General features: G+C 42.3%; 1 protein-coding gene across 12 annotated transcripts in view; it reads left to right on the top strand.

Moving 5' to 3' along the window:
* The first annotated feature begins 674 nt into the window (after window positions 1-674).
* dock4b (dedicator of cytokinesis 4b) overlaps window positions 675-18,348 on the top strand; it is a 113,632-nt gene continuing 95,958 nt past the window's right edge. For 10 of the 12 annotated variants that reach the window (XM_051392688.1, XM_051392684.1, XM_051392680.1 and 7 more), the window contains exon 1: window positions 676-926. In XM_051392688.1, coding sequence (XP_051248648.1) covers window positions 890-926 — 37 coding nt within the window. In that variant the 5' untranslated portion in view covers window positions 676-889. Of the gene's footprint in view, window positions 927-18,348 lie in introns of all 12 variants that reach the window. The other 2 variants (XM_051392686.1, XM_051392685.1) reach the window with 1 other exon arrangement.

The following is an 18,348-nucleotide window of genomic DNA, read 5'->3' as shown; positions in this document are numbered from 1 at the left end:
TCTATTGTATTTTAATGTACCTGGCTGCTATGACGACCCAATTAATAAAGTCTATCTATCTATCTATCTATCTATTTGTAAAAATGGTCAGACAAAGAAGCATGTTTTCTGTCGGCTAACAGAAGGCTGCATATTTTTGAGAAAGAAAAATAACTAGCAGCATATTTTCTTTTAACTTAGCCTATTTCATCATTTTCTACCAGTAATAAAATAATGTTAGTGGTAACTACCGTTAGCCTTTCTGCTACTATCGTTTTAGCCTTAACCTAGCTGGTGCAGGCAATTCACTAAGTTGTATTAGCCTATTTCCTGTTTAAATTGTTTTTATTTTTAGGCAGCTCTGTGTCAGTAACATATAACAATGTCACATAATGTTTGGCGTCGTTGGTTGACCATGGGCAACGATTAAGCTATCTTAAAATGTGTGCTGTTAGTGGGTATGACAAACCACATCAATAGGTGCGTTTAAAGCCTATAGAAAAGATAAAGATTAAACAGAGGAAGTGCTTTTGTGCTGAAACAGCTAAGAACAAAAAGTTAAATTCACCGCATTAATACGAAAAAAGTATCAACTTAAATACCAGAGACTTGCACAGCTCTCACACTCTCCACCCCCCTAATGTCACGAAGTTGAGAAATGACACAAATCGCCGGGTCCTCCGTGCGCCGACCTCCTAACTGTCACATTTCCGACAGCACCAGAAGGCAGCACGTCTCCGTACCACTACGAACAGCAGCAGCAGCAGCAGCGCTTTCTCCGTCTGTAACCTAAACAATGACTCCTACTACAGACCGGAGGAAAGCACACCAATAGAATGCGTTACACAGCACCAAAACCCTGCATTTCGCTGCTATTCCGACCGCTCACTTAAATGTCCCGACCGTAAACATGTGGATACCTACAGAAAATGAAAAATACGGCGTCGGTAAGTTTATTTGCCTTTATGTTGTTGGTTATTTTTTTTAAACTGCTGTCCTCTGCGTTCACTCACATTCAGTTGTAGGGCATGTGTGAATGTGTGGATGGGTTTTCTAGAGGTGAGCTGGTGCTACGAATGAGGATTTTCCACCACTGCGAATTGTTATGGTTTTTTTTTTTTTTGGTTTTTGTTTTTATGTAAGACAGCATCAGCTCTGTTACAAACAGCCCGTGATGAGAGCTTGGTTTTCATCTGACTGCCACATTGCAAAGCATAGGGTTGTCTCTCTGACCCCCCCATGGTTTGCCAAATGAAGAGCCACATTTTGATTTATTTATTTTTACCACCCTTACTCGTGATTTGCCCTATTTCGCCTCGCATTGTCCGGGAATAAACTAGTGGGCTGTTTTTGCCTCAGATTTATGTGGTATAGTGTCTGTTTGAATGGTGTGTGTGTGTGTGTGTCTGTGTCTGTGGGGGAAATCAGCTGCTTTACCCTCAGTCACTCGCTGAACGTCTCTGTATATTTCGCTCAACCTCTGCCAATTCTTCGAAAGAAACACAAATCTGAGGAAGAGCTAAAAAAAAAAAAAAAAAAAAAGAGACCTTGTCTTTATTTTTGCTGTGTATGGAGCTGAGGTTGCTGTGGACATTGAGAGGTCCTGGAAAATGTGTGTATCCTTCAGTGCATTCATTGTTCCCAGTCTGTCGGGGGGCTTTGGATCAAACACTGAAGTGAGACAAACAAGCGTCAACAACGCAACCGGAGCCAAATGTAGCTGGGAGAAAGAAATAAATCCCACACAGACTCTGTCCTGTTGGTGTGGTAGGAATTTCTGCTTTGCCTTGTCTTTACCCGCAAAAAAAAAAAAAAAAAAAGGGGGGCTCATTGAGATGCGGCCGCTGAGAGGCGGCTTAAATGTCTCATAATTATATTCCCCAGAGATATTGGTCTGCTCTGTGTGTGTGATTCTCTGGTCCCTACATGATCCCACAGCCTCCGTGAAAAGGAGCCAATAATCATTTTGTAATATTTGCAAGGATGCCAGGAAAAAATGGACGGTAGAAACCCTCTTAAAACTACTGATATGATAGGAAATTACACATTTTTCCTTACTTACTTTCTTGTATGTTGCCTGTCTGGTTGTGTGATAAGGCAAGCTTCCAGGCTTTTGTAAATGTTGTTTAAAGTCCAAGGTGCCACCTTGACCTGAAATCAGTGAAGCACAGTGAACTAGGAACTAGCCTTTGGCCTCTCTGTGTCACGCTTTGTGGTCTGGTCACTTGACCGCTCTTCTAAATTTTTCCTCATAGACTTGTTTACTTTCTCTCTCCATGTAAGTGCTGAAGACCTGACCCTAGTCCCTGTGCAGCTATATTATATTACACTTAATCCTGTGCAGAGCGGAGTCCACCAGAGCCCACAGCTTCCATATTTTGATAGGGCAGAATAGATTAACTTCTTAAACCCATTCCCTTCCTATCAAAGTTCACATGGCTGGATTAAAGGAAGACATTCATTTTGAAGGCTAAATACATGCCATTGTCCCCAAACTGCAAGCGGGGGCCCTGTTAATTGGATTAGGGCTCTCTTTATCCCATTTTTTTCCTCAATAACAGCAATAAGACTCATTTAATTGGCTGTGATTTATTTTTTAAGACACGTTTTGGCAGCGGTGCCACATGTTTGCGGCCGGGTCCTTTTTTGAGGAAGGAACTGCAATGTTTTCCTGTTGTGAAATTCAGGTTACACGATGCACATGGTGAGGAGCTGTTTGGTGGTCCAGGTTAAGTGTTTTTTTCAGTTTGTTCAAAATAGTTGATGTGCTTTTGTGTTTTGGTTTTTACGATTTGTTCACACCACACTCGATTTATGATTTTTCCTTTAAAACAAACCACAAGAGACAACATAGCTTTACTGTTGTGAAATGCCACATCATCTGTAATATCTTGTGTGTGTGTGTGTGTGTATGTATGTATGTATTCATGTATGTATATATATATATATATATATATATATATATATGTATGTATGTATGTGTGTATATATATATATATATATATATATATATATGTATGTATATATAGCCCCTTCTTCTCATGTCAGATACTATGGGAAAATGATTCTTCCAGTTCTGTGTGGACGAGGTACTAAGAGTTCTTAGAAGCAGAGTTGCATCAACTTAAATTTGAATTAATCGATTTATCGCCCAGCTCTAGTTTGTACTGTACATTGCTCATTAGTGTCTGTAGAAGAGAATGTCATTCATTTTGTAAGTGGATCAATGGAGACTTTAGAAAGACTATTCAGAGCTTGAAGGGGTAAGGGCTGGGTTATGCTATAAAAGAACTTGTTCATATGATGTGTTGTTTGATCATGTCATGGAGCAAAAGGGTTTATAACTGTTCCCAGCTGCCACACTCGAAGTCGGGATGAAAAGCCGGCTGTCACAGAGATGGTCGAACCACGATTCACCAAACCTTCCTTGTGGCCCTGCAGAAATAATTTAATATTCATCAGATAATGCCAAAGAAATGAAAATACTTTTCACTTTGCTATTGCTGAAAGGTTTGCGGTTTAGCATGGTTATTGCTATTGTGACACTTGAGAAAGGAAGGATATTCCATCAGCTGTTCACTTACTTTGCAAGGGAAAGGGATAATCAAATGTTTATCCTCGTTTCAAAATAATCTCACATCAGGAATGACCACTGATCCCCAGGTGGAATCTCATCCTAAATTTTTCATGCCAGGAGTAACAGCTCTGACCTTCCCACAGGTCTCCACAACTTATAGCAAAAACACTGCCTGAAATGGTACCTACGTAAATCACAACTCGGTAGAAATTAACATCATCACGTCTGTTTTCACTTTTCTGCTCAGTCCTGTTGGGTCTTTCATGAATATCCATGTTGTAGAATTGCTGTGATATCTAAATATTGGTACAAGTAAGTCCCTAGCTCAGCCATTTTAAATGTGATCTCCTCCAGGTGCTCTCAGCGAACATTTTATCCCCTTTTGACAGGGAGGCTGGCTAACTAAAAGGGCTTGGAAATCCTTGGATCCTTGCAGGAACATTTGATCTCAGGCTAAATCGAGATGAGATCAGAACGTCTCACTGTCTAATTGGAAGGTTGCAGCGTTTGATGTCGATTCGCCTTACTAGCGAGGCGGGGCCCCCGGGAGGACGGGGGCCACTGCCATTGATGAAATATGAATGGACTCTCGGCGAGCTGATGTTAAGGCGCCCATTAGCCCACCAGTGGAGTGATTACTGGTTCCTAACCTGAAGCAAGAAGGTTGGAAGATTGATGAGACGATGTTAATATCTGACTCCTAAATGGACTTTGGATGGAGACATTAGATTGAGCCAAGAGGGAGAATATGAAAGTCATGTTTTTGAACACAAAGATGGGTTAGGTTGGCAGTAAAAATTATGAGATCATGTTACGGAGGATAAGAGGAGACACAGAGTTAGACGGTGAAGAGCTGAGATAACTGAATCTCGGACGACAGACGTACCCAAGAATGTCTTTCCAATGCTCCCATAAGTGCTTGATGGATAATCTGTCACAAATATCACTGAAGACAAACAGACTTTGACTTTAGTCACTGACTGCTGAACATACTCGAGGCTGCATTCTGTCATGTTTAGAGTAGACATAGAGTTAAAGCTGTAGACAGACAGACAGTGAGGCCTTTCTCCTCATTAAAGCCCTTTGATACAACCAATCAAGCATGTCATTGCTCATCATAATTTAGACACATAATTAAACCATTTTAACGAGCTGGTATGCGCAAGTTGAATTCTCCATCAGTGACTGCAGAAGGTTGATTCAGCGCGCAACCCTGTTCAGTTCTTCAAGTGCTGTGGAAAAGGCAAACAGTAGCATCAGATGAAGACAGAATGGAGCAGCGGCCTGATTGAATGTTCGCGCTCGAGGCTTGGCTGCGATGGAGGGCCAGCGTCGGGCCTGGGGGTTTTACTGCTCTCTCATGGCTGACATCGCTGGTTCCTCCCATGGGGGGATGTCACTGTGGTTGATGGGGGGTGGAGGGAGCTGGCGCGTGTCAGGGGTGGACTCATTGTCGGGGCGTCCGCCCTGCCCTGTTACCCCTAAATTCACCCCCCTCCCTTACCCACCCACTCCACGGGGGATTAGCAGGTTGTTTTGGAGGGGGCCCCGAGGCCCATTCCACCATTATACCCATGATTCTCTAATGCAGCAAGCCCCAGGGCGATGTATGGGAGAGGGTGGGGGGAGGGGGCTTGGTGAGGTGAAGCCTACCAGCTTGTAATTACTTCCTCGCCCGCTGCCTCGTCTCCATCTGCAGAGATAGCACCCCTTCTCCTCTGTGTGTGTGCACACATTTGCACACATACTGGCCCAATGCAATCATTCAACAGGGAAGGAGACGGTAGGAGGCTCACCTGTGAATTGAACAGATGCAGAAAATAAAAAAAATAGAGAGGAAGAGAGTTAACCACCCACCCCACTACAAGCTGTTCCCCAGTGTGTGCATCATGTAAGGGTTAAATAAATCTACATGGGCATGTGACATATGACGGACTCAGTGAGCGTTTTATTCATTGCTGATTCACCCTGACAATAATAGCCTTTGTTGCACAAACATGGCCCGAGACGTGAGGACAGAGTTGGAGGAATGCCACCGCTGGTTCGTTTGTTTTTTTCAATTAAATCATGCTCTGTTTATTATGAAGCCCTCAATTATGAAAGAAAACATCCAAACCGCACAAACATTGTCCGTTTGTTTAGATTCCGCAACACTAGATGCAGGAAAAGGACACGATTGTGATGTATTTTGTGGAAATGAAACTACCCATTTTCTTTTCACTTCCTTCCAGCTTTTCGTCACCACACACACACCTGGGAAACCCTTTCAAATCCTGTTTGGGGTTGGTGACACAGACAAACCAATATGTTGTAATCGCCTGCTCACATCCATGTATAATATTGAGACAGGCAGCTGGGGGAGCCTTCCTGCATTTCCACTCCAGTGGCAGTCTAGCGTGCTTGCTATAGGGAGATGATGCTTCCACTCTGAGATGGCCCAGTGATTTCCAGTTTGCCCGAATGCATATGGCCATTATAATAGCCATTATTTCACATTGGCTAGACATGAACTCTTGGTTTCAAATGCTTGTCTGTCTGGTAATTGCTAATGTCCTTCTTACAGGCTTGCTTGTACACTGCTTTTAGAGCTGAAATAATTAGCTCGTTAATTGATTAGTTGATCAAAAGAAAATGAATCTCCAACTCGTTTGATAACTAATGAATAGTTTCATCAGGATCCAAACTCTCAGAAGTGAGGATTTGCAGCTTTTCGCTGTATGTCAAAGTATGTTAGTATGACAGTAAATAAAAAATACTCTTGGGTTTTGGACTTTTGGTTGGACAAAATGAGGCATTTGAAGAAATCTCCCACACATTGTGATGTGTTTGCAAAGTGATGAGACTTTAATTCCTTTGAAGGTAATAAACGAAATTTGTGGTTCTTGATGAAATCCTTCTGCCTCTGTGGCTAGCTTCGCTATTATGTACTGTGCCTTTGTAGCAGCTCTGCTGCGGTGTGCTATGTTTGTGCTTTCCCTTCCTCAATATCAATCCTTGATCTCTGCGTGAGAGAGGTTAATGGGATATGTCCTATTAGGAATTCAGCAGCTTAACTGATCAGTAGCACTCCTGTAGTGGAGATGAGGGTAGAGTACACACTGTGTGTGTGTGTGTGTGTGTGTGTGTGTGTGTGTGTGTGTGTTTATCATCTGTGTGGGTCTGGGAGAAAATGACTGACATGCCATTTTCATGAATGAAGGGTGCCTGCCGGTGACAATCACTGTGATTGGCGGGTGAGTAGCGTCAAGAGACACTTGTTTTTTGTGCTCATTTGCAGCAGGAAAATGATTACCGGCACTGGTCCAGCATCAGTTATCTGTGTACTGTGGCTGTAATCCAGGCTGGCATGTATTGACCATAAAGGAAGTGTACATTGATTTGTGTGAGCAGTTGTGTGGGTGACCCAGCACATCGCAATGACCTCAAGGCTTCCATTTTCCCATAAACCTCACTTTAGTAATAGCTACCTCTGCTCACCCTCAAGTTACTAAAACCAGTGTGCTTATTTATTATTAACATGTGAATAACAAAGTATAGTTATGGCCTGTTCAGGATAAATCTTACATCATTAATGTATTATTAATGACTAATAAAGTGTCAAGGCTCGCTTAAAGGACATATGCATAATTTAAGAAAGCGAAGAGCTAATGGTCGTGGTTGTCTCTGTCTTCAATTACCCTCTTAATTCTTGAATGTAGAATTGCCCTCTAACACACTCATTCACACAGTCACAGTGGGGGATGTGTAACCAGAGGAGACTCGTACGGATGGCTTTGGTCCAGTTCTTTGTTTCGCTGCACAGTCTAATGTATTTCTCTGTGGGATGATTGACCCCCATCAGGCCAAAATCCACATTTGGGCAGTTTTTCCTCAGAGCATATTTCCCCTGCATCCGACCCTTTTTTATGCGGTTTTGTTGATGACACACCAATGTGGATACATTTGGAAATGCCCACACTGAAATGCCAAAACAACAAAACACATCTGTTATTTTCCTTGGCTTTCCTGATGATTGGCAAACAACAAACTGGTTCATTAACACCAATATATACTACTAAGTGGTGGTTGGACGCTGTTGACATGACCAGTGACATACTTGTAATTAGCTCAGTCTTTTACTAATTATGTGTATCAGCCTACAGTAGCTGATCACACATATAGGTGCTGTTATTAATACTGTACGTTTTTCCATATTTGTGAATAGAGCGGGGTATGGAGCTTCAACAGCCCGACCTATACAGGGTCTTTTTTTGAGGCCGATACATACCTAGCCCTATTTGTGAAAGTCGATCATACGTGAGCATTCTCTAAACGCTCCGATGATCCACACTGCAAGGCAGAAACAACATCATTTAAAACCGTATATATCCACTTTGCAGAGTGTTTCCCAAAAGATCAGATTGAAGTTGTATAAATCATCGGCTTAGTGTGGATGGAATACCACAGCGGATAACTTTGTGGACGTGACCTAAATTCATCTAAGTGTCAAGATACTTAAAATTGTCCCTCAAAAAGTGCAGCTCAGCTCTGCTTAAAGCATCACAGTCCAGTTCAGGTCACTGAGGACACTGTCAGGAGTTTATCAGCAGGGCGACGGTCAGGATTAATGTCAGTGAGAGAGACAGAGACAGAGGAAGAGGGTGAGAGGTCTGCAGACTAAAGCCTGCGGACGCCACTGCCCGACCTTGACTGGAACCCGCAGGACTGACCAACCCTTGCTGGCCTCATCTGCTCCCTCTCTCCTCTACTTTTGTTTTGCAGCGCCTTCATTAAATGGAAGTGCTTTTGTATTTCTGTTGTATTGAATTGGTTCCTTTTCTCTCTTCCCCTCCACTCTCTGCCGCATTTCCGCAGAGTGAACTGTTTCCAGAGACAGCAGGTCACGCTGTGATGACCCTTATCTCACTTTCTGCCTCCTTCTTCTCATCTATCGCTCGCTCATTCCTTTTCTGTCTGGCTTTTTTTCTATTCCTTTCTTTTAGTAGCCCACTTCCCTCTATCTGTGCTGCAGTCTGTTCCACCTTTATCTTCGCTCTTCCACATGTCTCTTTTCTTCCCCCCCCCCCCTTCCCTCCTCTGGATCTATGCTCACCTGTCCTAGATATCCTCAGATAAAGTGAGTGTTTGCCTTTTGTGTATTAAATATTGTGTATTCAAGGATACATTCATATTTTTAGCCGTGATTTTCTGCATGTATCTAATGTTGCATATGTGCGTCTGTATGCTTACGTGCACGTTTCTGTGTTGTATTTCTGGGTGTGTGTTTGCAGCAGCCTCAGTGGACTGCAAGTCTGAAGATGATAAAGCACTACATATGCCCCACAGGCTTTGGAGTAGAGCTGTAGCGACAGACTTTGTATGCATCTTTTGTTGTGCTACATACTCCGCACCCCATCAAACCCTATTGAACGTGTTTCCTTTCAGTGGAAGCATCTCATTCTAAAATGAGATTTTGAAAACAGTGAAAACTGCTGTGTGGAAGTTGTTGCTGGTGCAAAATGTAAAATCATGACGTTTTAGATTAAGGAGACATTTCTGTGGCCAGAGCACAAGCATTATAGGCCTTGGACCCTGTAATTCAATTACATTGTTACCACAAGGCTATACAAAGAGCATTAGCTAGATATATAAATTGAACAGCAATTTTCAATCATAGCTTAGCCGATGAAAAAGTGTTGGGGGAGGGTGTTTTTTTTAATGTGCTGTAAGATATGCTGCAAATGTTTGCATGTCTGGCTAACGTCGGTTATTTCCAAGCCCAAGGAGCACATCATCACCTAACGTTACATTACTCCGCCACAAGAGGCTCCACTCGGGACTGTAAGAGTTATGTTATCTTATGTTAGCTCTATCTTTTTATCTATTCTATTTAGGGAAGTTTAAACCCCAGTAACCTTGTTACCAGAAGTAAGGCTGTGTTTGCCAGATTCATTAGTTCATTCATACACACTTCCTCTTGTAAAAGTGACAATATGAACAATAAGACCTTTATTGCATTATATTTGGACAAGCAAAAATGGTTAGATTTGTGTTTTTCTAAAGTAAGTAAATCAGCATCCAAGCCAGGTGATGCTAGAACAATATTACAATAACACTCTTGCCTTTTCCTTATCATGCTTATACAATACCTGAAGCTTCTGCTTTATCTTCACGTGTTTTACATGGATCATTAACTGGTAGCTACAGTCTTAGCACAGTTCACGTACACAGTCATCAATAGCATTTAAGACCCTATTACGTGGTTCTCGTTTTAAAATGAGTCAGCCAGAGTCAGTGTTTGCAACTACCTCACAGAGTTGGCGTTAGCTAGCCATCTACAGCTAATAAAATGAGAAGCGTGCTTTAGTCTACCTCCCAGTCCCAGTGATTTTAAAATAACTAAATCTGCCATCTGACCAGGCGTGGCAACGGTAACTAAGCGGAGCAGGGCTTAGCAAATGGTCAGTTGATGGATGCAGAAAAAATTTTCTACTTATCATTTTTTGAGGATCTGTCATAAGTCTGATGCTTTTTAAGTGCATTTAGGAGGCAGACAGATGGTATGTTCACGTTTCCCTGGGTTTAGTTTCTGTCTCATTGTGTCTGTTCTCTTTATGGCCTTGGTACCTATTTTATCTGTGGTTCCTTAATGATGGAGGCAGCTGTTCTCGTGGCAGCTACCATGCAGAAACGACCCGAGAATGAGTCTGCACCCTTGTCATTTATGCACTGCTGTTGATTACTTCTGTATCTATAAAAAGCTGTGGTGTGAATTTCTTCTTGTTCACATTCATATCATCTTCCTTTTTCGGTTCTGCTTATGTTTGTTTACACGTGTTTTGAATCAGAGCAGATCTTAGTGATGATCATTTCAAATTTTAAGGGTGAAAATCTCCTCTGCAAATAGAGATGCTTGCACACAGACGCCACAGGTGCGCCATATAAGTACTGTGTATTGACTGTGGGCTCAAGAGCTGTGGCAGTGACATTGATCGGTTTAGATCGCTCTCTGTCTTCTCTGAGATTGAACTGTTTTTCCGTCTCCATCACTCTCTCTGTCTCTGTAAGGAACACATTGGGAGGATCAGCTGTTGCCTGGCTGATTTCTGGGCAGCAGGCCTCTCTGACCTTGGCTGCCGTTGGCTGCCTTATTACCTGCTCATTGTGTGTGTACCCCTCTTCTGCGGTTAGATCAGAGTATATGTGGTCTCTATATTCGATCTTTGTCCCCTCTAAGGTTCACACAATACAAGTGTATGTGTGAACGTTCTGTTTCCTGCTCTCGCTGTGCAGTCGAGGTGATGGCCTGGCTCTCCTCTGCATGTCAACCTGCTGCATGCGGGGGGCTGGCTCGCCGCCCGTCCTCTTCACCTCTCCTCTGTTAGCTCCCCTCACTTCCTCTCTGTGCCCGTGCACAGAAAAGCCAGTTTAATGTCAGGTTGACTTTCAAAAGGGCTTTTCATTGCGGCCCGCTGCCACTCGCTCGCTCGCTTTCGTCATGGCTTCTTTTTTTCAGTCAATTTGAGACTGAAGTGTTGAGGCCGATTGCAATTGATTTTTGGCACGCAAGACTGCACAGCTCATTGAAATAGCTTCATTCTATAGAAGAAGAAGGTATAGGATGTATAGTATTCTGCATGCAGGTTTTTCTTCATTTAGATTCATGGGGCAAAAGAACAGAGGAGTTACAACTTTGAAAATGGGATTAACTATAATCTCGGTGACAAAGCTCCAAAATATTACTTCGAAACTGTCTGGTTCTCCCCAGCTGAATGATTCCTGTGAATTCCTAAATTAATTGTGTGGGTGTTGTAGAGTGTTATTGCCTCAGAGAGTCTGTTTAATTCATCAGGTTGACTAACCCTCCAACTGCGACCCAATTCACTTCTTACGTCTCCTCTTTTCAACCCAGCCCCTCTTTAGGGACTGTTCCTATTTGGAATGTTTATCCAGTTAAGAGGAAAGCCTTCAAACCACACAGAGACAGAAACAGATTTCTTAGTTAAATACTTGTCTTGAATTAATAAGCCCCCCAAACATCTAAGCCTCTAGATCATTTGAAGTTTTGTTTGTCTGAGGGGAGAAGACCAAGTGTCTTCCCGCTTCCTGCCTCTCATCCTTGATTGAATGGGGCCTTTTCAGCCTTCTTCTAGCAACTCCAAAGGTTGGCATCGCAGTGCATTGTAAGGTTTTCTTTGTTTGTGCTCCTTTTCTGGGAGTAGCACAGAGGATTCCTTCTGTTGATTCAGTAGGCTGGGTATTTCTTCTCCTGCCATTCAAGAGAGAACGGCAAAGAGATGGAGTACACATTTTGTCTGTTTTCGTGTCACTAAAGGAACAGTTTGACATTTTGGGAAATAGGCTTTTTTGTTTACTTGCCGAGAGTTAGATGAGAAGATTGATACCACTCTCATTGTCTGTACACTAATGGAGCATGAGCCTACAGATGGTTAGCTTAATTTAGGAGAAAGCAACTAGCCTATCTCTCCAGCATGTCTAAAGCTCATGAATTAACACTTTATATCTCATTTTTTTAATCTGTGTAAAAAAAAAAAAAAAATCCAAACAGGTTTAACAAACATGAAAGGCCGGGCTTTGTGCTAAACTAAGCTAACCGGCTGCTGACATGCCTTCATATCTACCATACAGACGTGAGAGTGGAAGTGAAAGAAAGTGAATACCAAAATGTTATTCAAAGATGTACAGATGTTGCACCAAGTCTCAGAGAGCATGAATGAACACATCACTAATCCAGGCAACCAGGGTCACTCCAGGCATTGGTATCAATTTCTTTTCCTCCCGCCAGGCATTACCAAAAAAAGACAAGCGCGGTGGGATTGGTTTGAAGTGGCCCTGTTTGCCACAAGCCTAACCTCTCTCCAAGCATCCACCTGGTGTCTCTATTTTCCTCCTCCCACCATTCGCAGCCTCAGGGGAGGGAGTCTGGAGAACTAAAAGTGGAAAGTGGCGCTGCTAAAAGCGGTTGAAATGGATCCCCTTTGTGTGGGGGCGAGAGGGGAAATGCGAAGGAAAACCCCCCACTGTGGGAGCCTTTGTGCTGGGAGTAAAAGCACTTGGTCTGGGTGATGACGACGGATGGGCACCTCAGGCATTTTGTTAAGTCCAGCAGAGGAGAGGACGGGAGAGAAAGAATTATTGTTTGTATGTATGCTGGCTATGTACACAACATGAGTACAAACCGTGATCCTATAGCAGATCCCCTCCCAGCGGATTGTTCTCATACCTTTTGAGGCCTCTGGCTATTCTTGCTAACAAGCAATTTGTGTTGAGAGCTGGCCTCAGATAAAATATACACACGCTGGCATAGTCCAGAAGCTTGGATGCCACATTTACTTTATTTCATATTTATTTCAAGAGATCCTTTTTAACTGCAGATGGTTTTGTTGGTCAAGTAATAGATTGCATTGGTATTGTGGTGGTTTCTGTTTAATTCCCAAGGACATCTGAATTTTAAAAATAGCATCACAGCCACAGAAGTATTTTCCTATAGAGTAATCACTGCTGTTAATGGATCAATAATGGAAATCTCTTTTTGGATCATGTATCCCTCTACCTATTTATCTACAGCCTAATGACCTGTCATGGGCTCTGTTTTGACCTTGATGGTCACTACAAAGTCCAGTATCATCTTTCAGTCTTTGAGCAGCTTTTTTGTAGAAAGATGCTTTCATGTTGTTTCAGTAGTTTAACTTGAAAGAGTAGTGTGTGGGATAGCGTAACATCAGTGATTTACGTCCTTTGTCCCGCATTGACTTTGACTTTTTTTTTTAACGCAGCACCTGGAGAGCACGCCGGCACACAGCTACAGCAGTGAAACGAGGCGTATTTATTTTCCATCACCTTCAAACATAAACTTAATTGGAATAGTGAAAAGCAAAACACATTCTTCACAGCCAGTATACATGCGAGCAGCCCGCATGCCGGAGCAAATGAGCAGATGCCCGAGCTGAAGCAGAACGGTGCATCGTCTTCCTTCCTGTCTCTCTCTCAGTTCACTCAGACCAGCTCGGGCCTTCTGCTGTGCCGTGCTGACATAATGAGTATGGGGATACTAAAAATACTGGTGTACAAATGGAGCATGCTGCACTGCACACGTTTATGACATATGTTTTAGCATAGCTGCTGATCCTGCTGTTGTCTCCTGAAGCAAAAAAAAAATGAAAAATTTCTTTGCTTGTGGTTCTGATGAAAAGTGCAGCTGTCGACAATAACCTGGACGACAAATATTTATCATTCTTCCCCTAAAAATGTGGTATTTGTTTTACATTACAATATCTAAACGTACAAGGATGCACCCAATTCGACATTTCGTAACAGTCTGCATTTCCCCCAGCTTGTATTGAGTTCAAAGGTTAGTGTGGTAATGGTAGTGATTGAATGGCGGCTTGGAACCAGGCCATTGATTTGTAGGGGAATGTTTCCAGGCATCATCAGTGTTGATGCGTCACCCGTAAACTCCCCCTGGACCCTCATCTAGACTACAGCCATAATCCTCTTTGCACATACTGCCCTGATGCACCACTAACCTTACAACCAACCAGCCCCAGTAAGAATACAGAGTGGGTGACAGTGGCTGGCTAGGACTGTGCTTGCTTGGCATACAGCTGTGAGTATGGACTCACTTGTACTCCACACACATGCAGGCATATGGGTGTGCATATTCTAGGAACAGATGTGTATAAGGCCAGTCCACAATATTATTAGATCTAAACACAGATGCTAGTATCAATATAATATTTGAGAACGTAAGAATAAACACCTCATACCAATCTTTTCAGACAAACATATTCACCTTTTTAATCAAAAGATGAATGACGGTAGCTATATTTTGATAAATAAATAAATAAATAAATAAATAAATAAATACCAATAATCTTTTCAGGTACATATATCTATGAAATTACTGGCAGTAAAAAACTATTTTAGAGACTGTACAATTCATGTATATATGCTATTTGAGAAAGGCCTAACATAAACACAATCTGTTGAATGGTGGAGCTTGTTTGGAGGCCAAAGCCTGGCAATATGTGATGTCTGACAGACATTACTGTCACAGCTTGTAGACCGTTATTGGGTTTGAGGTATGGCTGGGCAACAGTTCAATAATATTGTGTATAAAATTTTGTTTCACGATGATATGATCATATCATGTTTAAATTGAACCATCCAAATTGATTCCATCCAATAAAAAACAAGGGAGGTAGCGCTACTCAGATCTGAAAACGGTGTAACACAAGACAGAGAAGACTGGTGTGTGTGTGTGTGTGTGTGTGTGTGATCTGTCTGAGTTGGTCTTGATTTTATTAATTTTAAGATTTGTCCTTGAACAAATCAGTGTGCCTTTGAGGGAACTGCATTTATTCTGAACAGTTTTAATTTCAACAAAGTTTTTGTTAAATACTGCTAAATGAGGTTTTTGTTTTACATGTGTAAATAGTTTGTCTGATGCATTATGCAGTTCATTGTGTTAAAGATGGAAATATTTTCAGAAAAAATCTCAAGTGTCCATCACAAGTTCCTAAAACCCAAGGTGATGTGTTCAAATGTCTTATGTATCCAACCAGCAGTTCAAATATGTTCAGTTTATATTGATATTAAACAGAGAAAATATTTTCTCAGTTTTTTTATTTATTGGCAGAATCTGACAATTATTTTCTGTCAATCAACATTTGGAATGTTGGGGTAAACATCTGTATTAAAAAAAATCATCATATTTAGTAAACATGATTATATGGATGTGTGAATGAATGAATAATTGTGCTTAAAGTCCCTGTGATCGCACTTATCTTGGCATTATTAAAGTTATTTTATGTCAGGACAGCCAGAAATTACCCAATTCCCAAGCTCTGATATTGACTGATCGCGATCCATCATCCATCATCCCGCATCCACTGTACTGTATATGCTTACTGTCTCAAGCATGATGTCAGTCTCTACCATAGGAAAGGAAGTGAGGAGGAGAATACGAAGGGAGAGGGAAATGAAAAGGAGAAAGAGAGGTGGATATGGGTGAGATGAAGGAGGAAATACAGTGAGGCGGGGAGAAGCCTACAAACACAGAATGTGATGGTTTGATGGGCTGTCAATTGACGGTCCACATGGAGTTCCTCCTCAGAGTTGAGCTGCCAAGGCTGGCAGAGCACCGTCCCAGTGTGTCTCTATCTGCCCGTTTGTGTTTCAGGAACTCTCTCTATAGCTCATTAGAATCTTTATACTTTCTTCCCCCCAGGGAGCACCGGGCGTTCAACGGGTACACGAATGAGGCTACCTTTCTACTTTGTATAATGGTGTTCACTCGCAACGGTGGGAGGAGAAAAACAAAGATGAAATTAATCACTCTAGCCTCATCCCTCCCTCTTCTCTCATCCCTCTTCCCCCTTCAAGTTCAGAGCCGCTGCAGACTTTTTAACTAGTTTTATTTAATTACAGACAGCATTAGGGTGCAGACAACTGCAGTTGACCTAAATCAGGAAACTGGGGCGCCCCCTCCAACTTCTTACTCCACTCTATTGATTTTGTCTGTGTGGACGCGAGCAAATTAGCAGAGTGTCACTTTGACACTCACTCTCTCTGTGTCCGTCTCTCAGCCTGCCTCTGTCTTGCCACTGCATCTGAATTAGCCTAGCCTCAGCTCCCTCTCCTCCCAATTTAATCTGGAGGATATGCAGGGGAATTGGGAATCTCGTCCATTTGGGGGTCCCTAACAGGACGAGAGCCGTTATAAAACAAATTGGAGAGGAGCCTCTTTGTTCACACTGATGTCGTCGCAGTAATGGACAAGATTAAGGCAACGTGTGAAGCAGCTCCTCGAGCTGAGGCAAATTCAAAGCAGGGCACCAGGGATTTTTCTTGTGTGACAGTTGAGTATTGGTTAATTATTTTTATGGTACAAGATGGCTTTGAGTGGCTACTCTTTCTCCCTCTGTGTCTCTCACTCAGTGTAGCTCTTGGCTCATTTCCCTACGTGGTTTGCTTTGACAAACACAGCTCCGATCCACAGTCCCTTTTTGCCCGGGTTTGATTCCTGGAAGGAAGCGTTCCAAAACCAAGGTGGTTCTCTCTCTTTTTATCGTTTCTAGCTCCAAGCCCAAAGTTCTCGGACCCCAGGAGTAATCCTCCTTGATCCACCAATGGCATGCAGCACGCAGGAAAATAGCCCCAACAACAGCTGAACCCCATAGCCCCGCAGGAATGTTTGACCACGTGCACACACACACACACACACACACACACACACGGGCCATACATTCAAACACACAGTGCAGCACAGTGCAGGGCAGAACAGAGTGCTTCATTCTAAACATGGCTGTTTTGGAAGCAGTTGCAGCCAGCCAATCCATCCTTGTTTACATTAGCAGTTTTGCGCTCGTTAATGTCGACTGCTGATGAAGATGAAAGCGAACAAGTCACATCTTAGATTTGTTTTTCAAGAGGCCAACATTTCCCGACAGAAAGCGCCAATGCGAGGTGACCGAAGCACGTAGAAGGAAGGAAACCCATTTCCTACAGAAAACCATTAAGACATTGTAACACAGCTGATTTCCCTGATGTAGTTTTAATACACCAGAACTGTACATTTGAGGTTGTTTCAGTCCCTAAACTACTTTTGTCAAAACTTTATTTACTGATCTGCCCCACTACTTGCCCATATTTTGGTGGTGTGTGTGTGTGTGTGTGTGTGCGCGCGCCATCCATTATTGATCTGTCTAAGTTATAGCAGATGTCAAAAGCACTGGCACGCTAACAAGCCACGGAATCCAACCCCCATTTTTTTCAGTTTTCAGTGTGCAAGACTCTCTTTGTAGGAAAGAATGAGAATCCCTGCCAATATAGACATGGACACACACTCATTCATTCTCCGTATCTTGTGGCTCATGGAAAGCAGAATGCATATCACATGAAAACATTTTATTTTTATTCCAAGGCTTGAGCTAGATGACAGATTCCGTACTTGTCATATTTCTTGGTTCAGCCGCCGCTCACCGCTATGTCGCTATCTTGTCATTGTTAGTTCAGCTCCATTGTAGTCTCCACGTTAATAAATGGCCTCTTCAGCTTGTTCTACTCTGCTGAACTTGGAAGGACTTGTGGCAGAGTTTACAAACTTTCTCTGTTGTTTAAATGCCTGATACCCAGTGGTACACCTTGTACTTGGAAAGTGCTACTGTTGAATACCTCTTTGTTTAGATGCCCTAAACTGTAGCAAATTTGCAGATTGCATTCGAAATCAGACTAAACTGTGGACTTGCAAAGCAATACCCCTTTACTTTTGGCAATACAAAAACTTAAAATGTTATTTAGGGATTTATCAGTGTTTAAGATTATTCTGATTGTACTGAAAATCCTGATTTCTCTGTTATGCCTCATATTTCCTTCTATATTATACACGTGAGATAATTTGTAGCAGGTACAAGAACCACAATGGCGCTCAGAAATCTCTCTTTGTATAGATAAGGAATGGCGTTCACAGTTTTGCACTGTGGTTTGTGTTTTATGGTGTCGCTGTGTTGATGCATGATGCATGTTTTTTTTGGTTGTTAATTACATTTCTGCCTTAGCTCTCACCTCTCTTCAGCAACCAAAACCCTGTGTACACTGTTCCAGTTTGGGTGGCGGTACTTAGTTTTTCATTAACACAGTTTTGTATCTATTGTAATATTTCTCCATTGCATAGAATTTAGGTTGGCTTTTGCAGATAATTTCCACTGGGATAAGGTATATTTTATAGGCTGTCCAGCAAACATTTTACTACTCTGTACAGCACACACACACACACTCACACACACACACAC

This window comes from Dicentrarchus labrax, unplaced genomic scaffold (assembly GCF_905237075.1).
Source record: "Dicentrarchus labrax unplaced genomic scaffold, dlabrax2021, whole genome shotgun sequence".
Lineage (NCBI taxonomy): Eukaryota > Metazoa > Chordata > Actinopteri > Moronidae > Dicentrarchus > Dicentrarchus labrax.
This window is presented reverse-complemented; position numbering and strand designations above follow the sequence as displayed.